A 26607-nucleotide genomic window follows, 5' to 3' on the forward strand; every position below is an offset into this window, starting at 1 on the left:
CCACTATCACAAGTACAACCATTTGTTTTTGCTAAAAAGAAATACAATAATTAAAAGGATAGGCCAACATCGATCAAACATCTCGTTAGGTGCTTACAGTGAAGGTGGTCAAGTGACACAAGGCTTATTTTTGAGCTGTAAACATCGCAGCAAACTTGCTCCCTGCACTGCTTCACAATGCGTAATGCAGATACCAGCGCTGCTGTGTGGCTGCAGTAACACGCAGACTATTCTGAGGTTATTACAGAGACAGTCGTTTCCTAATTATAGCTGCGGCAGCTACTCTGTAAAATAACTAAAACGCGCTTGGCTATTTTTTGCTCACAATATCACTGGAGGTTATATTGTGTCCTGTTCGCTTCTGAAATGCCGCTCCACCTGAAATGAATTATTTTGCTTGGGATCGCCTCCAAGAGCCCTAAGGCATCATAATGTATATTGCATCTTCCCCAGCTCTGGAGTAGAGGTAGAGGGCAGTGGGAAGCCTCTGTAACCTTTCCTCAATGTCGCATTGGGCCTGAGGTTCCACGGCAGGGCAAGAAATTTGAAGCTGTACGAGGATTCAGAAGCCAGGGTTAGAAAATATTTCCCATCTTTGATGCAGCTGGTGTCTTTTTCGTTGAAGACATTTCAAAGAAATCATGCAGCTCTGGGCAGTGTGTTCAATCATTTACCGGAAGCAAACTAAACCGGCTGCCAGGTTCCTAAATGCAGTGTAACAGGTAGTGTGTCAATAAGGCAAATGTTTAAACGTATTTATTTAAGTGATAAAAATATGAATATTTACCCTATTCTTTCAGTATTGGTTATTTTCACAGGGAACTACATTTTCAACGGCAATGGGTGCATTTCACGGAAATCGTGAAATCAGTGTTAACAGTGAAAAAAGTACAACCTTAGTAATCATCTATTTTTCCCCCATTGCACAGCAAAACCTTTTGGAATTGTTTCAGAAATGACCACAACAATAATTATGTATTTATTTCAAAACAAGCAAACTACTGGCATTGTGCTTTCGTAGAGTTTCCGATGATTTCTGTGTGCAGTTACAGAAAGAAAGAGAGAGGGAGACAGTAACAAAGCTTTTCTTTTCTCAATTAGTAAACATCACAGCTTCAATTTGAGACCAGGATTTGCACGGCTTGCTTATCTCCATGCAAATGAAAAGTAACAGCGACTTCCTGTTATAATCGCCATACTGTAGCTATTAGTAAAAAATGCAGTAAAGAGTATCCAGTTTAATTTATCCAACTGCGCTTACATTGCAACTGTAATTTTGAGTTTGCTGGATAAAATCATTCATACTGCAGGTGGAGGTAGGTGAAGGCAGCAAGGCGCAGCAGAAAGTAAGGAGAAAAGCTAAAAGCTTATCCCTCACTTCTCCTGGGGGATATTTTTCATAGTGTGCCTCATTGCATTGTTGTTAGCCATGTCGTTGAGTGCTTCTTTTTTTTCCATTTTTGATAACATTTTAAATATAGATGCTTTTATATTTTCATTGGCAAGGGTATTGTCATGCGTTCTAGTTTTATTGTCTTAAGATATCGACTACCCTAAAAGCGTGCTAAATATTTAATGACTTTGTGAAAAGCCTTCAGAAATATGGGCTGATAACGGCCACGTAAGTCTGTTAAGTCTTCTACAGGCTCATAGCAGAAGGCATTCTCTTACCACAAACTGTCAGGTATTTAGAGTAAAGGGAGACATCTTTGTCATCTTGCTAATTTATTGGCAAGCACATGATAATTTGAAGGTTTTCTGAGCTTGGTAGATTAAAATGAATACCACATGTCCCAGGAGGGCTTGGTTTTGATTCAAGTTATTGATTTAAACTCCAGCAATGGTTTTAAGGTTTTTGCCACAACAATGGTGTCTGTGGTGTTGTGCGGATAGAGTTGCTTCTGGGGAAGAATCAGAACATTTTATGACTTTTTTCTTTTAAGTGGTATACAAAAATATTTCAGGAGGGTCATGATTAGAGGCCATCCAAATCTGCGGGAAAATATGCAATAAACTGTGGAAAGTGTGCAGAGTGTTTGGCAGAGCTTCTTATGTGTTTAGGATTTGTATTAATCATGACTTATAAAAATGTAAATCAAGCAAACAGAATCATATCAAACAATTTATGGGTTAAGTGCTTCCAATTTAATACACACCAGGCAGAAGGATTTCTACATCATCAGATGGAAGGAAACGCAGATGGAGCACATTAGTTTACAGGTAAAGAAGCTATGTCTTAGTTGGTCCTGGCGAGAGTCCAATATCAGCATGAAGTTTTAACAACTACTCTCATGTAACGGAAATGATGAAGCATTTTTTTTAGTAAAATCTTTAGAAAGTTAAGACTTCATATTGGGCCACATTCTCAAAGCCTGAACTCCAGTCTTTAATGAACTCCTACTTTTTGAAGGAGACAAAACCATCTGTTAATTTAACAAAACTAGAACCGAACAACAAAGTTAAATATTTCAGGTCTCTTTAGCAGTCTGTTTATGATCATTTTATGATGACGATGTAGCTGCAGAATATGATGCATCAGTGGAAGACTGCGGAATGCACGGGAGGCTGCGGAATCCACGGGACCCTGCGAATTCCAAGATTTCCGAGGGATTCCATTATCCACAGATTTGGACTGCTTCTAGTCATGACATAAACACACTTCTAAATCTAGGGTCATCTTCAGCAAAACCAGTTTGTTCTGTACATTTAGTTTTTGCAGTTTTTTTGTCATGCCATTTACAGTGAGCAAACTATTCTGTATTAATTGAGCTTTTGAATTTTAAGTGGCCATTCAAAGTGGAAACAAGTACTTGGACAGAATTTTTCTGCAGCCTACATAATCATATTGGGATAAATCACTCCAGCTGTCACTTTGTCATGATGTAATTAGATATTGACATGGACTGGTATTTTGGTACTTGTGCCCACCAGTAATAACTCATGGCAATTGATCTCCATCTGCTCCATGCAGTTCTGTGTTTTGTTTTGTTTTTAATTAAGCTATTTTTCGGGTCATCGGGGGTAAAGGTGAGACCATTTCCCCATCTTTCAATCACACCTGCGCTTAGCAGCATTCAATGGCAATGAAACTGACAAATACATGATGGGCATATCTTACTTGCCATATACATTTTAGAAGCTCTTTTATTTATTTATTTTTTATTAAGGCTATATTTTTAATATTTTTTATTACGGCTTTGCCGTACCTGCTTTACAGTACCTCTGCTTTACTACACTTTTACTATGGGGACACTTTTTTATAGGGGTTGATTTGTACTTCATTTTTTAGAGGAATTAACCGGTTTTTGGAAACATATTTTGGTATAGGTCCTGTGGAACATATGTTTTGCTGAAAAATAAAATTACACATTTTGCACTGTTCGGCACATTGAATCAGCTTGATTGCTCTCAGACCAGCATAGCCCTTGGATTGTGTTGCAGGAATATATTTTTTTGGTCTGAGGCTGTGCCTTTTTTGTTAAGATATGTAGTTACAGGACAGTTGAACTGCAGTCTTAACTATACATTACTATTGTAGAAATGCACTGCACTTTCCCTCATGTGTGGCTGCAGTCCTGCATGCTGATAACCGCTTGTGACAGGATAGCCGCAGAGGGAAGACTTGGAGTCAGGAAAATGCAGTGAAACAAAATACTACTTGACCAAAACACAAAATAAAAAGGCACAAGGGCCAAACAAAAGGTACAAACACAAAACACCAGAGCAAATAAATCCAATTAAACAAGTACCTATATATATATACACTTTTACAGGTAACACTTACTCTCTGTGCCGTGCCGTGCCATGCCAAGCCAAAGGATTCCTTCTGGCTTTTATAGTCTGTGGCTGGAACCCAATTAATCTTCTGGGGTATTCATTTGTTAATATTCATGTGTTAGAATGTTGCTTACAGTTGCAACAAATGCATTTGTGTTTTGAGGTGCAGACTTTTTTTTTTTTTTTATAGAAACGTTTTATACTAACTTTTGTACTTGATAACATTAATTTAGAAGTCTAATTGATGCCTATGAATTATGATTAATACGTTTTTGTGACCTAATTTTAAGCTATTAATATGTTTTAAATTTTAACCAAATCATTATTAATCACATTGATTCATCTTGTTACATAACTGATTTATTAAACTATGGGGGTGTTGGAACTAGTGGTGCAGCAAGCATTTAGCTGCTGGTTATGTGTGTGAGATATTGAACCCCACAGTGTGTACATAGTTCAAAACCAGCCAGACAGATACAAGGAGTAGAAGTTTGATAATTGAAAAGGACCCATATCTTCTTACTGCAGTTTTACCGCAGAAAACGCACACCGGCTACAATTAGACACAGTGTAGGCTGACGTTATGGAGCTGGAAGATTTGTGTTTATTTAGTTACATATGAACCAATATGTTTTAATATGAATGTGCATTTAAAATGTTATTTCTGTTATTGATAAGCAGTTACTTAGCAGGGTATACAATAACAGCCATGTTCAGAAACAGCCTGCCCTTGAGTGCTGGTGATCTCCTAAGTGTGCTAAGTTAATGGTTTTTCATATGGAGAAAGCACACTTGAGGGCATTAACACCCCAGTGCTGTTTCTGAAAACACCCTCACCACACACTCTACACTCTACCTAAATAACACAATCAGCTCTCTTTGAAACCATGCGATTGCCATTCCCTTCATTCATAATTACCTTTCCAAAAAGTGATTATCAGGAATTATTTAGGGAGTGTGATATTGTATAGCTATAGATAATATATAAGGAAAACCTGGAATGGCTCAAACTGCTACACAATGGGGAGCTACACTTTGTATTACTGTGTCAGAGATACAGTGCAATCAGATGCCACTATATAGGTTTGAAGTCTATTTAAATGGTATTATTAATGGAATTTTAAAATGGTCTGTTATTGTATAGTCTACATACAGATTAAAGACACGCAGCTAACTGCTATCTTTACCGAGTGCACACCTTGAGCACACCTGTAAAGGCTGATTAGGGCTGCTCTGACACTTAACAGCTGGCCATGCACTTGTAGAATAATAAAAGTCATGCTTGATGAAAAATATTTACAAGATGCTTAGATATAGATGGGGATATCTACCAGAGTCCCAAAGCTAATAAGGGACTGCAGAGCATGGGCCTAACTGCACATCCGAGATGCCATGTGCGGGTGTACAGTATGTGGCATCCCTTTCTCTTAACGATACACACAGTATAGTTCTCTAGCATGCATCGGATCCTCCCCTGAGTAGCTCTTCCTTCTGAGGACTAAGAGGTACAGTGAGAGGCCAGGATCTCCTTAAAGCACATTATCGATTTTAAAGCTGGACAAACACTGGGCACGCACTTAGGAATGATAGCTTCCAGTTCTCCTGAGCATGCCTGCCTGCCTGCCTGCCTTACCAGGCTTGCCACATTTCACCGCAAATGAAACATTCTGGTTCTCACTCAGCACCGCTTAATTGCTACTTATTAAATATAATGAAGTACTTAGCCAGTCGTGGTTTCCCATTTAAGGTTTAATTAGAGGTTTTTTTTTTTCATTTTCGGGAACGTTTGAGTCTGCGTGTGTGTGTGCGTGCGTGCGTGTGTGTGTGTGTGCTTGTGTGTGCGCTTGTGTGTAAGTAAAAGCTGGTGGAGCTAGGAGAGAGGGTGGAAACTGCTGCGATTTGAAACCTTGTTAGAAATTTATGAAGTGCTAAAATGTTTTATCCCCAGGGGCGGGTTTGCCAGCTGTCACTGGTAAGCCATTTGCTGCCTGCCTGCGAGTCGGAGACAGCCTGAGATAGCAGGGGTAGGCAGTGGGCCACAGTCAACAACAAGGAAATGTACATCGTTTGGAAATTAAGCACTTGGCAATTAGTATGAACTGGAGTGAAACTAATGAATCCCCCCCCCCCCTCCTCCTCCTTTCTCCCAAACACACTCGCACACATACAGACACACAAACACAAGCACACACACACACAGACGCAACCAACCACACACAAGCACACACACTCAGACACACACAAGCACACATACACACACAAACCATACAAGCAGCCAATACATGTTTTCTAACAGAATTCCTGCGTGTTTGTTGTGTGAAATCTCAGCCAGATTTGAATGTAATGTAATTAAAGCTGAATGACTCTTGTTCAGTAGTTTTCTTGCGACAAGCACAGTGCTTCAGTAACCAATCTCGTATACCTAGCACTGGACTCACAGCTGTTTCCACGTGTGCAATGTGCCCGTCAGTGTAGAAATATAACACTGACGCCCTATTGGTTTTGTTTATTGGAGGTTTGATGAAGGTATAAGCAACATGGCTCTAGAGAATGAATTTTAAAAAATCGAGCCACCCTGTATATTAAACAGCATATATTAAAGACAGAATAAACCTCTTAATATTTTGCACTGAGAATATAACAACAAACCTAATGTAACATCAACTTTTTTTGGTCACAAATTGCATCTTTAATTACTGTGTATTTACACATAATTACAATGTTATTATGCATAGTTACAATTTACTTAATGTGTATACCTGTTTGCATGATATAACCCTAACACCAACCCTAACCCTTTTCTGATACAATTGTGTATTTACATGTATTGTGCAAAAAGATTTACACATTAAGTACCTTGTAACTATGGATAATAGCATTGTAATTATGTTTAAGTACACATTATTTATTAAGCAACTACTATATAAATACACAGTAATCAGAGACACACTGTGAAGTGTTACCCTTTTTTCTTTTATTCTGAACAGCCATGCTTGTAGATTAAACAGTGAACCAAGTAGGCTGTCTGTAGTGGATACATTTAGTTCTGATGAAATATAAGGGGTTGACAGCACTGCATAGCACAGCTCCCTGTCTGTCTGCAGGCTGTGAATCGCATGAGCCAGTTCACCACTGCTGGTTACCCCTAAATGCTCTGCTAGCGTGCCTCTGCGCTAACAAGGTGAGCACTCCCATGTAAAATATCACAAAGGCTTCCGAGTGCGCCGGCAGCAATTAGTCTCTCCTCGTTCGAGCACAGCTCTGCGGATCCGAGGACGCAGTCCTAGTATTTCACAGCGAGAGGAGGATTGCAGCGATGAGCAATTAAAACGGTTCTAGGCTATAAAGTGTAGAATACCCATTTGATTTTGATGCGTGTTGTTGTAACAAGGCTATTTTTATTGCCAGTAAGATCCGATATATTTGAAATTTGATGCTACCAGGTTCTAATGCCATACCTAGTGTTTACCTCACTATTCATGAAGTACTGGAGGCGTCATGATTCACCAGCACACATTTGCCATCAGCCTACTGGTTTCCATCTTCATCTACCTCTGTGGAATTAGTGACTGCCCGCTATATAAACATGGTTATGGGAGTGTGCTATCAGCTACATATTCCCTGTTCTGTATAAGGATTCATGTACATATTATTATACTGAAACCTACTGTAAATGTTTTGGAAGTGATCATTTCTCCAGTTCGAACTGGACACGTTCTGGGGTTAAAAATGGCCGTTTTTTTTTCTTTCATAATCTTTTGCAGTTATTATTTTGGAGTTATACTGTGTGTGTTTATACTTCTACAAGGAAAGCGTCCCAATAAAGTAATTCATGATGACTCTGCTGAATGGTGTGCTGCTTGTGCAGGAAGCTGTATTCCTGTATTGCTTTGTCATTGTGTCCCTGCCATGTTTCCAGTTACTGTGTTTCCTCAGCTGTTATCAGGAACCCTCACATACTTCTGGTTCCGACCCTTTAACTTCATACAGCCCGCAAAAAAATAAAAATCCATTGAATCTTATCCAATCTGTATTACCAGCACTCCGTACAAAACTAGAACCAAACAACAACATAATATACAGTATGTCAAGGTCTCTTTCAAGTTGTTTATTTCTCATTTTAACATTGTTGAAGGAGTTCTCTCCTTTTAAAATTTACTGCATTAAAAAACACAACAGCAAAAGCTTTGGGGGGAAAAAAAGGTCCAGAACAGAAAACATAACAGAAAAATGATGAATTAATTGGATTAAAAGTAAATGGGCCTAATAACATCATACACAAGAGAGTGAACTGTGTCCATAGCACTTACATTGTCGTTCAGTATCGAGGTCAGTAACCCTTAGATCATGTAACAGCACTCTGCACCACAGGGACTATCTGTCTAATGCATGATTTTCACATCAAATTGCTCAAAATATGCGATTTATGACTTGCCCTAAATCCAGTAACCTACCCTTAGATGAACTCCTGCGTTTTAACTATCAACAGCCTACAAATTATTAAGCCAGCCTTACATGAATTTAAATTGAGTTCTGAGTCATAAATGCTGTGTATTAAATAAACCTGCTCATGAATGTGTTGATTTCAAAACAAACACAGTAGAACCTGTTATTGCTTAATTTGAGTAACATCCACGTTATTTTTAGTAGTATTATTTCCAGCTGCATGTGCACGGACCCCACATTGGTTTTAAACCACAGGACCACTTGCGAAATCTTTAACAGTCCCGGTAACCTTCCCTGATTGTCAGGACTACATTTCCAGTTCCGATCTCATTACTACAGCTGTCACTGTTTAATCTGGGCACTCTAGTAGCGTTACAACTCCTTATACATTACCATATTACCTTTTCCTATCTATGTATCTATTTTGTAATGCATAAGTTTCGGCAGGGCAACTTCTCGAACTCTGTAGACTGTAACCACGTCTGGTTTTTCTCTTGGCGCTTTGTCAGACAATCTGTAAAGGGAGCCTCGCCTGAGCTGCTGCACCTAACCAACTAACGAACCCTATGAAAGGTTAATCCAGGCTTGCTAGAACAGAGAAAGCTTCATCCTTTACCACCCCACCCACATCACCCTCTTTCAGCCTGAGGACTAAGGGAGATTTAACTGGGTCATTAGGCAAGTACCAGCCTTAGGTGGCACCAAAAGTGTCATTTTTCCCCTCCCTCAAGATGTTACAGGGTTGTAAATGTGAGACATTGGTCTGTTAGTACAACAGGAGGAGCCACTGGCCGCCTCCTTTGTCAAGTAGTGGTATTGAGTATGTAGTGAGTGTGGTTACTGCGGACGCTGGTCTGCAGCGTTGGAACACTTATGGAAGATCCCTAGGGTAGCTGCTTTAGTCAGGTTTTATTGATGTCAATTATCCATGGATAAAGTTTATTGCCATTTTATAGCCATGGAAAAAAATAGGAGACATGGCTGTGTTAAGTGCTTATCATGGTGATGGGATGGCTACGCAGTGCAGACAGCTTAGGTAGTACTGCGCCATTTGCATGGTGGCGTCAAATGCTAACAGTTGATGACGTAACACTGTCAATTCTTGATACAGTAATGTGCACATTTATTAGAACAACGCCTTTCTTCTGCAGTTGTGATTTGTTACTGATTGTGTAATTTAACTGATGTCTTTAATAGGCCACATCTTCAATTAAAAGAGAATAGGAAAAGAGCCACAAATGGTAAAATGCATGAGACTTTTTTTTTTCCTAATTAAAGCACAACGTGGTCTTATATTTTCAAATACGAGTGCCTATTGTTTCTATATCACTGATTGCTGACCGAATTGAAATTCTCACACCCTGAGGTTTTCATGCAGGTAGGTATATAACAAATATAAATGACAAATCTTGAGGTGTTCTAATACTGTATGTACAGTATAAAAACATTATATATATATATATATATATATATATATAATACGGAAAACAATCAGATATTCTCATCAAAATATTTGAATTTCCGGTTTGATTTGAATGGAGTGTGGAACGTATGTTTAATTTGATGTTGTGTCGAAGGACATTTTATATTAGAATGTGTTTACTGTGCACTTGATTTGTGGACATTGTTATCACCATGGTGAATCTGAGATAGGAAATTGCTTTTAAAGCAGTCGGGCACATCTGCTCTTCAAGGGGATGACTTAAAGAGGTTAAAATGAACTGCCCTTGGGCCAGGTTTTCTAATGGCCCTTTCTCATGCGGTGGTCCCAGAACACAGAAGCACTGTGTCTCGGAGTGTTAGTCTCCTGCGCTGCGAATGGGAGCCTCAGCATGGAGGAAAACAATGTAAAGTAATACTGAATTATTACCAAGCGGGATGCGACAGTGTGATGAGACTTTGATAAAAGTGCCTGAGTGTGCTTGTTAAAAGGAAACGTCGTTATTGTGTGTTTATTGAGCTGCTATATATGGGAATTACACAGATGATGTTGTTTTTGTCTTGCAGTTTTCAGTGAAGATCTACGTTCCAGCTTATATTTTGTCAATGCATCTTTGCAAGAGGTAGTCTTCGCCAGCACCACAGGGGCGCTGGTGCCCTGTCCCGCGGCAGGGGTCCCCCCGGTGACGCTTCACTGGTACCTAGCAACGGGCGAGGAGATCTACGATGTTCCTGGGATCCGCCACGTCCACCCCAATGGCACTCTCCAAATCTTCCCCTTCCCTCCTTCAAGCTTTAGTAACTTAATCCACGACAACACATACTATTGCACAGCTGACAATCCTTCAGGGAAAATTAGAAGCCAGGATGTTCATATTAAGGCCGGTGAGTTTCTGTTTCGATTTATTTTTTGGTCCTGTACCTTTAATAAAAGTTACCAAAGTAAAAGTGTAGCAAAGAGTAATAATGCACAGTGAAAGCATGGTAAAGCATAGGCAAGTATAGTGAAGCACAGAGAGGTATGACAAAGCATATTACAAAACAAACCATGGTAAACTAACCGTTATAAAAGTTCCCCACAGTAAAAGCATAGCAAAGTGTAACACAGCATAGTGAAAGCATGGTAAAGCATAGGTAAGCATAATAAAGTGTAGAGAGGTATGGTAAAGCATATTAAAAACATGGTAAGCTTTGGTAAATGCATAGTTGAACCATGGAAAAACTACAAATTTAATGTAAAGTGTTACTGCATCAAATTTACATTTTATTGACTGCAATGAATGTTATCTGATTTAACGCTGTTTAATAATAATAATAATATAGTGTAATAAAGATAATATCAGTGTGCACAGCTGGTCTGGAACAGGGCTGTCTTTATGTGGAGACGCATTTCAGCTGAGCAGTTCTGCCACTTCCTTTACGAGCGATTAGATTCTCTTTTAATTGACCGAAGTGTCCTGAGAGGGGGAGCAGCAGCAGCAGCAGGCATGAAAATCAGATTACAAATGTCATACATTATAAGACACGAAACATCTTGGAGGGTGCAGTAAATACATAAACATCAAAACAAGCCCATGCAGAATGACACACTTAATTGGTGCTGGAGTAAAAGGTTACCATCTATCTCTTCATCTGCTTCTTATTGGGAAGATACTTCTGCACCATGCACTCGGCAAACTGTGATGGGAATTCGCCATTTACAATTTAGCAAGGTTCGCAAGGGCCAGGTTGGTCCCAACACAGCTGTATTCACATCAGGATGAGGCATGTGGAAACACCAGCTTGGACCTTCACTATTTTAACAGTGATAAAGGTGTGCAGTCAATGAAAATGAAGCGTGGATTATCTGAACCCAAATCAGTTTGCATGCTTTGGATCTCCTTTGCAGTATGGAAACACTGACAAGTCCTGAGGACAGTGTAGTGTAATTGTGTAAGTCAGTACCCCCTTGTCTCACCATTGGAGATGGACTGCATACTGCTAACACGAAGGTGTCCTAGACTACATGAATCCACCAATCTGAAATAGTGGCTGTGGGCAAGAGACAAATAAAACTGCGTGGCACAGAATCTCTGCTGGATATTTTAGTGTTGACAAGTCCCCGGAACAAAAAGACAAACAAACAAAAGGCAAATCTAGGACATAAACACTGATACAGAGCTACACTCTGTGGTTATTGATTTTTTGACCCCAGGATGATGGATCACTTAAGCTAGTGGGAAGGAGGGCTGCCCGCTTGTATGCATCAAAATGAACTGGTTTTAAATCTTTACCTTGCAGATTCAATAAACGAAATAAGAATCTAGGGATTAGGCTTGCTTTATATAAGATTAGGGATACTTTAGGGTTATTATATATTGGTTATCATTAGGAGTATGGTGTAAGTCACTTCTTGATCTACTGTATATATGTATTTTCAGTAATCTGTATTGGTCAAATAACTTTTTACAAACCAAGCAGATAAATCCACCTGCTTTAGTATTTTTAGCCTTTCTGCTATTGACAGCTCCTTTTTTCATAAAAAAACTCTATTGATTTCAATAAACAGTATCAGCTTTTATTGATCTACTGTAAGCCATGAAGAACAAGAAATTAGTAAAAACAAAACAAAAAAAATAAAATAATAATAATAATAATTGAAATTGGGGTAATTAAAATACAGGACAAATAAAATAAACATTTATTGAAAAATAAAATTTGCAAGGTAACGAATACATATCTCTGATGTATTGCCCTTTGTGTCAGCACTATGTAAATGGATGTATTACATCAGTAGGTTTGCTGATTAAGTTAGAGCTCATAAAAAGACGAGGCATTGACAGCTATGGAAACAGAGCCCCTGTTGTTTAGTGTCAGCCCATATACAGCTCCCAAGCCAAATGGCTCAGAGGTTCATTCTTTGCAGAAGTCTTTGTATTGAAAGGCTGTGGTTTCAAACCATGGCTGGGTTCAACGTAGCTTCTATTTTAAAGGTGTCCTTTGGGGCGTGCTGGTTATTTGTCCTAAAGGATAAATACAGATATGACAAACAAAGACTGCTGGTTTATGATTAAATTCAGTTTAAGAATAAGGTATTGGTTGCTGTAAGCCTGAGGATCTACAGTATGTGAGTGCTTGGAACGTTCCTGTACAATATAGATCACTGGTGCATTGCATATTGTTAACATTGATAACCACCAGATATAGCACACTTGAAAATGACATGGGTGTCCAATGAGAGCCTAGAATTGTTCTGTGTTTACATCATGTGTGTATTCTTGTGTAATACATTAAATTCCATTTAAAATAATTTACAAAGCTGGCTCACTCCCTATTTCCTGCTCAATCAAACCACTGTCTGCTAATAATAATTGACATGCTCAGCAGCAAGTCACTAAGATCCAACCCCCCCCCCCCCCACACACACACACATATGCTTTCACATCCTGATGGAATGAACCTCTGGAACTACAAGCAGAGATATGACTTAAATTATTTCATTAGCTTGTTATTGCTGATGTCTGGTTTCACAATCCTCGATCAGCAATAATCTCGGACCATAATAAAGGTCACATTAGGGAGTAGAAGATCGGTGCTGTATAGGGGTTTGTGAAATGAGTCTCATGATGGAGTCTCGCAAACCCTTTGGTTTTGTCACTGGGTTTTGTATCTGGGTTGTTTCTCTTGTTTTCCAGTTTTACGGGAGCCCTATACGGTCCGAGTGGAGGACCAGAAAGCCATGAGAGGCAATGTAGCGGTCTTCAAGTGCATTATCCCAGCCTCTGTGGAGGCCTACATCACTGTTGTGTCATGGGAGAAAGACACAGTTTCACTTGTCTCAGGTAGGACATGCTCTCTCTTCATTTTCCTGCTGGCTGAAGGTTGATGGAATCTGTCTCTTGCTCTGGACTGAGCTTTCCTGGTCGCCAAATGTAGAAAACCTGAAATGGAATTTAGAAAGTCAGACGAAACTAGGTTCAAGGCTGATTCACTGCTGAGTTTTGCAATGTAATTATTACGTTTATATTAAACCACACTGGGTGTCATTGTACACCAGGGGAACATGTTGGTTAACAGGGAGTTATTGGTTGTTAATTCCCAGACACCTGGGCTGTCAGATTGCCTTGAACATATATTTGTACATACACTTGCGATTTGTGCGGGAATAGTAAGCAAGCCCAGCAATTAACGATCAAAATATAGATGATATAAAGTCCCTTTTAATAGTGATTTGTAAGGATGGGTTTAAACTTGTAGGAACCAAAACAAAACGTAACGGTCCTGAGGAAATTAGCCAGGGATGTCCCTATCAGGGAGTCAACGACTTGTCTTGGGCAGTCTTTCCAGGCTCCTTCTGATGTACTGTCGGCTATGGACAGACCTATCGCTGTCCGAATCAATCGCCTCCCAACTGTTGACAATAGCGAGGCTCGCTCTGGTCAGCAGTGTGCAGCGAATGCAATGCACGCCAGTTCAGTCGTGTCTCTTCGGTGCACTATAGTGACCCAGGTGCTCCCCTGTTGAAGTGATTGTGTGCGTGGTTGATCATTTACATCAGTTAAATGGAATACTCTCCTCTCTAATACGTATTCCCCAGGGGGGAGTTCCATCTTACAGTGCACTGAACAAGCTAGCTAAACAGATAGATACATGTAGTATGGGTGGATGGAGCTCAAATGCTGATAGATTGTATCTGTTTATATCACATCTAGCTACGCGTAGCTGTATACTGTGTATTCCTATCTCTATGTATCTGTCTGGGATTGATTTGGCAATGTTAGAATCAAAATGCTGTTTGTGTTCTGTTTTGTCCACAAGCAGAATGCACAAATATGGGAAATATAGCCTCAAAACACTCTTGGTGGTTACTCAAAGTGCTGTTTTTTTTTCAGAATGAAAAAATGCAAACCAGTAAAGTCATCAAACCAGAAACAACTCATGCATTTAATAGAAGTAGTCTTCATTTGCCCATGAATTGTAATTGGTGGATGCATTCTTTTTTTTCAGAAGTTTCTTGTTTATCAGTCTCATGGTTTTCAATCCTCATGGTTTCTTACGGGGCTTCCCTTATCTTTTGTCACCATTAAAATGAAGCAGAAATATTATCACACAAGCATGGCACTCTGATTGGATGGGTCTGAGTGAGATAAACTTGCACATTCTCAGTGGTTATAAGCAAGGAGGTAGAACATGCTAACTAATCCTATCACCCTTGAGAAACACACGTCTTCATACACACCAGGGCGCTGACTATCCTAAAATCATAATCACATTTTCTCCACAAACTGAAACTCTAGTGATTTTTATTCAGCTTTCCATCCACAAACTGTACAGTATTGCATACATTTTTCATAGTATGCTTTCATTAGACGTACCCATTGGCAGAATTGTATTTGCCACCTGTATAACAACAGTATATCCTGGAAATGCCCAAGTTGTAACCCTTTCCTCAGTGATTTTTGTTTAACAGGCTCTGAGACATTAAACTTGAAACCAATCAATATATATCAAGATCTCTGATTGGGTGCCATACTGGGGTTGTCATGGAAACCTTTGATCTGCTGACAGAAGGATAGGGTACTACTGCATGTATGTCACACTGATGGGAAAAATAATCCTCATCTCATCCCCTTTCTCTTCCTTTTGTGAAGCACAACATAGTCTGTAGTGTTTTCTTTACTGGATGACAAAACCATGTTATAAATACGGACCATAGTGTCAGAAAAAAGCATGTCTATCTCTTTGATTTATGTATGTATATGTTTTGCACATAAGCCAAAACCTGAGCAACTTTAATTGTTATGGAGCCATTACCATATATGACTCATGAGTTTGTTACCTGAACAAGGAGCACACTAGATTTTCATTTGGATTTGCCCAACATTTTGAATGTGTTGAATTTCCATAAGAGAATGACCTTTTCTGTATGTAGCAGTAGCTTTTTATTTCTAGTATTTGCAAGTGCTCGATACTGTTGTTTTTAAATTATTTATGGTTAATGATGGGGCACTTGGTCCCAAAAGGCACAGGATAAAACTTAATCTTACTACTTCCATCAATTATTAATCTGTATAGCACATATATCACCATAAGCACACTTTCTAACCCCAGTAATCTTAACTGTGACCCACTTTGTGCCAAGTGAAGCAGTAGTAAAGAGCCTTCACTCTGAACCAGAAAGCTTGCTGTGTCCACCAAACCCAATTCAACGCAATACAAATACAAGTGGCTTGCGAAAAAGCAAGTCTGCAGTTTGAAGAGATGTGCAAATATTTACTGTATTTAAAACAACTGGTCCTTCCTTAAACAGTGATTAGAGGGAGGCTTTAAAGGTCATGTCTGTCATGAGTATTTATTTATCTATCTATTACATTTGGATGTCTATAAGAAAATACAAGGCTTGAAAAGTTGCCATTTTATATATGAATTGCTGTTTGTGTTCATGCTGCTAACCAACATTACTGCAAAACATTTCCTCCTATAGTTCTCAGTAGCCCCTTCCATTAAATATCATCAGAATGCTTGCCATACAGTAACTCACAATTCATAGCAGTGGCACTATTGTACAGCTACTGGGATGTCATGTATTTGAAATAAATTATTAAAAAATACATTTTTTATTGTTTAGCATGTTTCAGACATGTTTTCTGAAAGATCAATTGACTGGATAAAAGGCTATTTTAAACTGTTTGTTTTTATCAGATGTGGTACGCCTACAGACATTGTTTTTTTTTTTGGTATTTTTATTTATTTGTTTTAACCTGAAGCTCCTAAATCTTGATCCAGAGCAGCAGGCCTTTTAAAAGGAAGAAGAAGAAGAAGAAAAAAAAAACTCATTTTTTTGTATTGCTCCTGCCATGAAAGTGTGTATTGGGGATCAATTCCCTCATAATATGACTAAGAACTCAAAAGAGAATATTGATCAACCCCGGGCTCTCCTATTCCCAGTGCTAATGAATAGGATACAAAGAAATAACACTCTTATTGAGCTGTTTTTTTTCACCAACAGTCGATAGGGCTGGATTTTGGTGCAGTCACGCAACACAGGGTCACGTGCATTGGCATTTTCTCATCTGGAGCAGGGGGGTTCAGATAGGTTACTGTGGCTTAGCACCCTTCTTATTCCAGGCACAACCAAGGGGCACTGGGCTGGAGGAAAAGTCAAGAATAGCTTCTTTACATTTCCTGTCAGGCGTTGGCTGCTGCTTTCTTCAACGCAGCGAGCATGCAGGGATTATACGGAGGCTCAGTGTATGTGAATATGAACAGTAATCTTAGATGGAAAACAGAGAAACAGAAAATCCCCAGTGGTAATTGAATTTTCTGTGTTCGCACCATTTTTTTTCTTCAGTGTGACAAGCAATGTGTTTCTTAAAGTTCAGAATCCCTAGTGAAGGTTTAGTGTGTGTGTGTGTGTGTGTGTGTGTGTGTGTGGGCAGGTATTACTATCAATGTGCAAACTAAATTTGAGAAAATGTCCCCACAGATAGTAATTCCAGAAAAAACGACGTTGTGGGGACGTCCCTACGTTGTAAAAAAATAATAGAAGTGCCTAAATATTTAGTTTGTTGTCGACTTTCACCCTGTGAGGAGTTTTGTCTGACGAGTTAGAAATAGTGGGAGTCAATGAGAAGTCCCCACAAATATAGGCATGCAAACGTGTGTGTGTGTGTGCATAACCGACTTTGAGCCCTTTTATTTCAATCCTGTTTTGCTGGTCTTTTTTGTACGTGTCATGTGTTGCCCAGAGTTCATGATTAAGTGAAGACAACGAGTAGACCAGTGTGCTCTAAAATCAGAAGCTTCAATCAAAAAGATGAGTACACCTTAGAAGAAACTATGTCAATTAGGCAAACTACTGCCTTAGCACTGATCACTAGACCAAAAGGTTGTCTGGTTACTTAAGGGTTGATTTGATCAGCCCCACCAGATTAAGCCATGGTTGGATTGTTTTACAGCATTCAGGAATCTTCTTGGATTGCATTAACCACCTATCCATGAGTATCCTGGAATTACTCCTAAAATCAGTGGTTGATGCCAGCCAGGTGGATCCCCATGCACTGTAAAACTCTTATCTCGGCAAGATATAGGTTGATCAAATCAACCCCTTAGGTAAGTTTTACCTTAATTAAATCATCATTTCCCTTTAAAAATGAGCACGTCAGCTCAGATGGCTTCTTTATGAGCAACCATTCTCAGATTTTTGTATAGTTTTAACTTGCGTGAAATACAGGCATCATTTGTTGACATTTACAAACATTTGCCAACTCATTTAGCGCTGTGTATTCAGTTTCAAGCTAAACCTTGCAGCACATTGCTGTGCGAGGAAGTTCTCCTGTAACACAGTCGTTTAATTGTCCACATCTAACAACTGCCTGTCATAAAGTATACAAGTGGTTTGCCCTTTCATTTAAAATCCAGAGGCTGTTTTAATACTTTGTATGCTACAGTATGTAATATTCCTGCATATGTGTACAAGGTAAAAAAAAAAATCTCGCAGGAGACTAAACATAAAATACTCCATTGCATCTGTAGTTTTGATTTGTTGTGCATATGAAATCAAAACACTGTAATTAAAAAGCTTGCCAAAATAGGCAAATTAGTGATTGTCTAATTGAATTGATGACTTTAATAGGCAACACATGCAGTTAATTTAAAATAGGAACACGTAGCCACACATGGTAAAATGCATCTTTTTAGAAGTTGTTGAAGACGGCTAATTAAAACACAAAGTAGTCTAACATTTTCACAAAGGAGAGACTATTGTTTCTATATCACTGATTACTGACCGAAAATTAATTCTCACACCCTGTGGTTTTCATGCAGGTAGGTATAGAAAGGATATAAATGACAAATCTTAAGGTATTATAATAAATGTGAACAGCATTCCCAAGAATGGCATCTACCCTCTTCCATGGCGACCAAGCTTCCCGGCATTTAAGGAAGATGGCTTATGTAAAGTTCCTTTATGTGGAAAATGAGTTAGACAAGAGAGAGAAAGAGATAGAGAGAGAGAGAAAAAAAAAACCTGTTACTGCTGAGGAACAAAAAACTAGTTGTGGTCCTCTGGTGCAGGGAGATAGTGCTTTCTGATTAGAACAAACGCAGAGGCCATCTTTCAAAACCGAAGATTAAGCTGGTGCCGGTGGAAGTGTAGCTTTTCAGAAGCATTAAAGACAAATACTTAAAGTAAAGGAATACAAAAAAAAAATTGGAATGTCTGAATGTTTATTTATTTATTTTTGGATAGGTACCCAAATTGAGCTGCCTGGTGATGTAGAAAAAAGATATATACTATATTGAGGAGGCACATAAAGAGCAGGATGTTACAGAACAAGCATGTGATGTTCTACAGGCTCAAGAGCAGGCTTTTTTTATTTGCTACGTTTCTAATTATCAGAGAGTTTGTCAGTGTAGCAGCTGAAGATTATATTTTTTGTCCATGCAGCCATCTGAAATGTCTCTGTATCAGATAGTTGGTATCATAAATAGACTGCAGGTAAAAAATATTGATATTTAAAAAATTGCATGAATAGACCCCCCCCCCTCTCTCCTCTCTCTCTCTCTCTCTCTCTCTCTCTCTCTCTCTCTCTCTCTCTCTCTCTCTCTCTCTCTCTCTCTCTCTCTCTCTCTCTCTCTCTCTCTCTCTCTCTCTCTCTCTCTCTCTCTCTCTCTCTCTCTCTCTCTCTCTCTCTCTCTCTCTCTCTCTCTCTCTATATATATATATATATATATATATATATTATATATATATATAAATATATATATAAATAAATAAATAAATATTCCATGTATCTTGTATTGTGAGACTCTGGTCCCCTTCACCAAAGCGGTCCATCCTAAATATCTGATATGATATGTGAGCAAACGTTTAAGGGTTTAAGAAGACCTGCAAGACAGCACAGCTGGTTGGAAGCTGATAAGGAGCTTTATTTTGTACCTAGTTTGCCTGAAATTCCCATTCTTAGATGCTACCTGGCCTTTCTCAGCAGCACAAAGCATGCGTAGCACCCGCTTTGAATCTGGACAGGAAACTGGAAAAACTGTCTTCTAGTGCTTTCAGTCCTGTTGAGTGTTTTCTGACGTTTTCTATCTAGTGAGGACAGAAGACCTCAATTGTTACCCAAAACTGTATCTAAAAAGACTGTTGAGGCTGATTTAATAACTGGGGTTGAAACACGGTACAATTTCACCTCCCTTTCTGAAAACATCGATGTGAGACACTGCCTATTATTACACCATTTGGCCATTGCAGTGATTCTGAGTGGGGCTCCGCATGCTTGATTAACAGACTATATATTGGACTTTTTTCCTATTTTCTTTTTATTCTTACGAGACAGAAAGTGGGTGAGGCAATGTGTTTATCCCGTGCTGCACACAGGCAGATGCTCAGCCCAGCCACTGCGGTTCGTTCTGTTATTGTGCTCTCACTGTACTGTAGTGCTGCCTGGACCCTGTGAAGTGCTCACCGCATACCGCCGAGATTGCGCTCCCCCCTCCCCTTCACTGCAGAGAGGGGTCTTGCACTGAAGAGCAGCTAAAGCAGGACAGCGGGTTTGAACAAAACAAAAAGTAGGAAAATCAATAACTCCATGCATTAATCATGCAGCTGCCACATAGAATAATGGGAAGATGAAATGAAAGATGCAAGCGTACATTTTCAATTTTTTTTTTTTTTTTTTTTAACACACTTTATATCTGCTGCATGTGTTTTGAGATTTGACATTTAGGAAGAGGGCAGTTTTGCAGGAATTTGTTATGTGAAAAGGGAATGTGTACCTTATGTGGCTGTTATAGGGTTAGGTTGTTGTAGCGTGAAAAAGTAGTATTAATATTAATATTGATGTATGTATATGTTAATACTGTAGATGCAAGGTATTCCAGGCAGTTATGCTGGAAAATACAACCTTTATGCATTGTGCAAGATACTAAGGATAAACAAATTGGACAAATTAGTAATTCTGTGTAGTATATTAGCCTATTTCTGTGTACTATTTCATAGAGGTATGGACATAGCCTTCATAATAATCTTCATAATAATAATGATCATCATAATCATAAATTAATATTATTTTTAAGAACAAAAAGAAAAATAATGGATTTAATGTACCTGCTGTTGTGTAAAAACCTCATGGCCCCTGGCTGAACATCCCAGGTGAGCTGTGAGCCTCATCTTTGATTAAGCAGCGCTGCAGAATGCAATGAGGTGTGAACTCTGACCTCAAAGTGATGACACCTGGCTGTGCAAATGATTGCCTGACAGTGGAGGCAGCTTTCCCTGGATAGTGCCGGATCCAATCAATAGATGAATAATTACCCAGCCTGCTTGCAAAGTGCACGCTGTCTTTTGAGAGAAAAGGGGGAGGCTTCTTGGCGTTGGTGTGTTTGCTTGTATTCCTGTATCAGTCATTGCCATGACAGACCTTTTAATAATGGAAAGGATGACACAACGGTCCAGCAGTCTGAGGAATGGAACAGGTTATTTATTGAATAATAAACACAGAGTGCTCCATTGCATATTCCAATGTACCAGCACTGTGAATAGCAGGACTTCCCAGGATTTAGGGATTACGCTGGTGTGCTGGAGAAGGGCCAGGTCACTAATGGACCAAATCCAAGAGAACAGATTAGCAATAAGCACAGTGTGAGCTAATTATGAGTGGCTCACCCATTGCCATACATTTTCCAGAGTTCTCTATATAGGGTTTAATGCACTTTTATATCAATATACCGTATTCCTTCCAATTTAAGACGCCCTCGGCAGTCAGTCACGTTGCTGTTTGTGAACTCGGATAGTCGCCTCTTTCATTGGTGATTTTTAATACATGCATCACTATACTGTACTTGAATTTAAGAAGCAGTCTATTTTTGAGGTTGAACATGGTTAAAAAAGCACGTTTTAAATTTGAAGGAATACGGTATAGGGCTTAATGCACAACTGCAGAAAACCGACTGCATGCAGCCATGCATGTGTTGGTCCATTCCAATGTGTACATACACACTATCAACATTGTTAAAGCTAAAGAACCTACAGCAGTTAATGTCCTGCTGTTGCTCTTGGAGCGATGTTAGTCTTTTATGGAACACAAGTGTCTGCATATGTGTAATTGCTTTGAGAGGACCCCTTTCCAACTGCAAAACGTTATTTTATCACCCATTCTATAATTATTCTACATCATGTTTAAACAAATGTGTCTTACAGCTGTTTCTTGTACCTAATTGGTCAATATGAGGTCCTTAATCTCTGGTAAAGGACTTTTTTATTTTTTTTATCAGTGTTTGTCCATTGACTTATTCCTTTTCTAACATCTTATACCTTTTAAAATCTAACCTAATTCACTTGAATGACTGATTTCTCATGTGGTATAGCCTCTTTTATTTTACATTTTTTACCTTGGCAGTTTCTTTTGATAAGTTGGATAAAAGAAAAAGTTTTCTGTTATAGGGGGTGTGGGTGTACATTCAAAAGATGCTGCGTGGACTATGTTTGTAGTTTCATATGCTTTCACACGTCACCTCATCACTAGCCAGTTGTGTGCAGTATATACTGTAGGTGCAGGGTCAGCAACAAGACCTTGTGCCTTGTGTATCATTAAGCTTACTGTCCATTGCTAAACCTTTCTTGATCTACTGTTCCTATCCCAAGCCTATTGACTGTGTTGTGTGATAGTGAAGCCTGTGTGTAAGAGAATATGACATTATAGCACTAACACACTTTTAAATGTATTTGTGATGATTGGAGTATTTACATGCTACACATCGAGGAACCGTTTTTATTTGATGAGTAGGTCTCATAATTCAGGATATGCTGATCTGAGGAAGAGGATTAATAAACTAAGGAAGAGTCAGTTGCTCCATGATTTGGAGTTCAAAGGTAAGTTGCTTTTACTGCTACAGCAGACTAAACCAAATGTTTGCTTTGGTTCCTGTGCTTTCGTTTTTTGAAAACTGATCAGGCCCATCTTTAGTTTGTTTTTTCTGATAATAAAGTCACTGTAAAAGTAGAATAGCCAGTTCTACCTCTTTCAGTTAGTCTGTGTTTGCCTCGTATTCATCATTGGTGTTCTTTGCTTGGAAGTGTAGCTGTTGGAAATGCTAAGGGGTCTGGGGGGAATACTTCACAACCAAATTAGGTTCTGTTTCCTGCGGATTGCAGAATTTCTCTGAATTTAGACACACTTAGAGAAGGGGTTGGCATGCTGGCTCAGTGTGTTACTGCCTGTTGTTTGAGGGGAGGGAGCTGACCAGCTTGCACTCCCATAGATGCTGGAGATCTACTCCCTGGTGAAGGCGTTGATAACGTGGGGTTTGTCTTCTTGAAGGGGTAATGGAAAGCTTTTACTGTGTTTCCAAATGTTGGGGTATCATTATAGGCCAACGATCATGATTCTAACATTTTTTTTCATTAATAACAATCAATCTGGATGTGTGGTTTTTTTTTTTTTTTTTTTTTGGTGCTGTGTTCTCATTTATCTTCATCTTTTTCAAAACAATGTATGGCAAATTGGTGGATGGCCAAAGAAAAGCATTTCTCGTTAAGCAGTGTGCAAAATGATATAAACCCAGCGAGCTACTGTGTGCTTCAGGTTCCTCTCATTTTTAGTAATTTGTGACCTTTTGGGAATTTCCCATCAGCAGAGCTTCATTTATATCCTTCTCACGTGTTCTTTTGCCCTTTGTGTAATTTACTGCTTTAGGTGCAGAGCTGTGCCTCCTAACCCTTTACTTGTAAATAGCTGCAGAAGGGCACGCATCAATCTCTTAGATGATTTAGCCAGAACAGGAACCGCTTCATCAGATAACAAACATGAAGAGGGTTTCTCTTAAAGCTGTAAAAGCCTCAAGCTACATTACACAAAACGGAGGAGATGCTTCTGTCATTATACAGGAGGGGGAGGGGGGGGGGACGACAAGACGTGATGTCATGACAAGACGTGATGTCATGACATCAGATGGAACACCCATGCATTTTGTTCTTTCCAGAGGGAAGCTAGAATGTTTCCAGAGTTTGTGGACGATGGGTAGGCATATACATCATATGTATGATCAATTTGTTTTAATAATCTTCGATGCATACATTTTAATGTCATCCGCTTTCTATTGACTATTATCATAACATTTTATCCTTTACTTTGGAGGCATTCAGTTACACTTTCTTGAGGTATGGTATGCAACAGTTTAAATTATGGTCCTGTTGAATTTGCTAATTCAGGTAATAAAGCACTAGTTTTTGATGTAATCTACACTTTTGGCTATTTTTTCTGCATGAATCTGTTTACTTTTCTACATTTGTACTAAGAGCCCACCAGTTTTTATTAGCCTCAGCCCCAGCAGCAGCATTAGCAGGGCCAACCTTGAGTTCCGTTACCTTGCTGATAACCTTCAAAGACCTCCTTCTGTCTCCGTGCAAAAGTGCACTGTCACAGAGCTCTGAGGTGTGTGTGAATTGAGGGAAGGTTAGGGGAGCAGAGGGGGACTGTGTCATTAATAACAAAAAGCAAGCAGCTGTTGAAAAAAGCGAGAGTGGCAAGGAGGCCCCACTCCTGGGACTTGAGTGCCAGAAGGTGCATCCAAGCGCAGGCACCAACTTTCCTGCACTTTACAGTTTGTGGCAGGCTTACAAGGTGCTATTTTGAGTGGCGCATACTTTGTTTTTTTTAAATACGAGAAACTCAGGTTACAAAACAATTGCGTGTAGTTAAATATGGTTGTGTCTTTTCCCAATGTAAGAGCTTAAACCGAAACACAGGCCGATTTTTAAATGTAAATTAAATTGAAATGTAGTCAATTGCCACATAATTCATTAATAATAAGGGCTCACATGGTTTTATTAACTTATGTCCCTTTCATCCTGAGCTAATTTGCTTAAATTAGCTCAGGCATTGCATAGAAGGCATTGTATAGTAAGCCTTGCATAGAAGACAAAAGTGAATGGTAAATAATGTACATGATTCATTTTAAGTCATAGTAATTTGCCCATCCATCCATCTGCAGCCAGCTAACCATGATTGCAATACAAGTTTGTTACAATTACTCAAAGTGCTATAAGCATGGGGAGCCTTGAACTGTCTTTTACTGAACTACCAGAGCTTGAATAGAAGCTGCTTTGACATCAATATGTCTGCATAGATGTTGGTAAGAGAAGATCATTGTCACTGTACTAGTTTGCTTAATTCATACAAATATGCATTTTGCCAGCTTATGTTGCCAGCTTATCAACCAAAGTACACTGCTTCCTCACCAGTGTGTCATTGTAAAGGACGTTTACAGAATCACACGGGTCTTCCCTTCAGGTTTATGCGCAGATTAGTATTACTAGCACAGTCCGCTGTGGTTGTCGTTATTTGATTAGTTGCTGATTTGTTGCCTCGTTCAATGGATTGATCCTCGATTTTTAATCAAGTAATCAGAGTAATGGCCCTGGTCTAATGATAAGAACTTCTCTGCAGATAGGATGTGTTCACAGAGTCTGATGCAGCGGGTTAAACAAGAGGCAGAGTCACCCTGGTCACAGTCCCTGCCGCTAAAGCTCCATCCTCAAAGCCCTTGCACAAAAACCTCTCTCGTCTAAAGAGGAGGGTGTGCCAGTCACACACTTGATTTACTCCGCGGTAGTAACACAGGGAAGCAGGAGCTGACTGGCCCTCGTTTGCCCTCTTAATGCTGCCATAGGAATGCCATTTACTGATCCTGTACTAATCCTGTCATCTCTGCTCCATTCATGCACGTAGAGCAGTACATGAAGTCCACCCCAAGTTTCATAGACTAATGAACCACTGCCCACTCAAGTGCTACAAACCTGTAAAGTGCATCTAATAAAAGTGATTATTATTACTTATTACACTTCTGATAATGCAGGTCCATGATTCAAGCAAACTATCTTGAGATCACTAAGCAACTTAATGTGGTGTGCAGGATAGGATTCGGTAAATGGGGCAAAACCAGAAGGGGCTTGGCCAATCAGAAGTGGATGTTGCCACATCGAACGTGAGAAGATCCAAGTTCTGTTAAAACGTGTTCCCTACCAATAGCAAATTGTAACTGACACAATTACTTTATTATTATTATTTATTATTATTTATTTCTTAGCAGACGCCCTTATCCAGGGCGACTTACAATTGTTACAAGATATCACATTATTTTTTACATACAATTACCCATTTATACAGTTGGGTTTTTACTGGAGCAATCTAGGTAAAGTACCTTTCTCAAGGGTACAGCAGCAGTGTCCCCCACCTGGGATTGAACCCACAACCCTCCGGTCAAGAGTCCAGAGCCCTAACCACTACTCCTTCATGATCCTCACCCACTTTTAATGTTAACCTTCCCACTTCCTGTTGTCTCCACTCATTTCCTGTTCAGTAGTGTTGGTTCCCATCATCCACCACATCCCTATAACATAGTTTCTGCAAGCAGTATCTTCATGTTACTATACATTGTTTGGCCTCCATAAGATGTGTCTTAATAGCTGGCATTATGACAATCAAGTTTAAAAAAACAAAATCCAACAACTTTGATTTATGCAAATAGCACAAGTTGTTTTGCAAGTTTATTTCTTTATTTTTTTCAGCACCCTTGCCGGAGGAGTGAAGCCTGATCCCTCTCATCCGCTGTAGAATTCTGTATGACGGATTCGTTTTAGCTTCCACAGGCTTGTCATTGCCATCATTTAGAAAGGCATCTATATGACCCTTGTATGACTGGGGGAGATCGCAGATGGTGTAATCACTGAGGCCATAACAACTTTTTCTTCTGTTGCTTTTCAGACTTAATTTTCAATCTGACTGCACAATTTGCATCCATTTTCCTGTTGCAACACTATAAGTTCACTTCCTGTGTTACCCTTAACACGACTGCAGCTGAGCTTGGCTATTGTGTTCCGTACTGCGCATATGCAGAGTGTGCAAGTCAGGAGGGGTTCTTTTCCCTGAAGGACGTGAATAGGGTGAACACTGCTGGGTACAA

General features: G+C 39.3%; 1 protein-coding gene across 2 annotated transcripts in view; it reads left to right on the forward strand.

The window, feature by feature from the left end:
- Positions 1 to 26607, forward strand: part of LOC117405878 (cell adhesion molecule DSCAM) — a 174801-nt gene that overhangs the window by 22368 nt on the left and 125826 nt on the right. For both annotated transcript variants that reach the window (XM_059030800.1, XM_059030798.1), the window contains exons 2-3: positions 10231 to 10548; positions 13338 to 13484. In XM_059030800.1, the coding sequence (XP_058886783.1) occupies positions 10231 to 10548; positions 13338 to 13484 (465 nt within the window). The remainder of the gene's footprint in view (positions 1 to 10230; positions 10549 to 13337; positions 13485 to 26607) is intronic.

Source organism: Acipenser ruthenus, chromosome 9 (assembly GCF_902713425.1).
Source record: "Acipenser ruthenus chromosome 9, fAciRut3.2 maternal haplotype, whole genome shotgun sequence".
Taxonomy (NCBI): Eukaryota; Metazoa; Chordata; class Actinopteri; order Acipenseriformes; family Acipenseridae; genus Acipenser; species Acipenser ruthenus.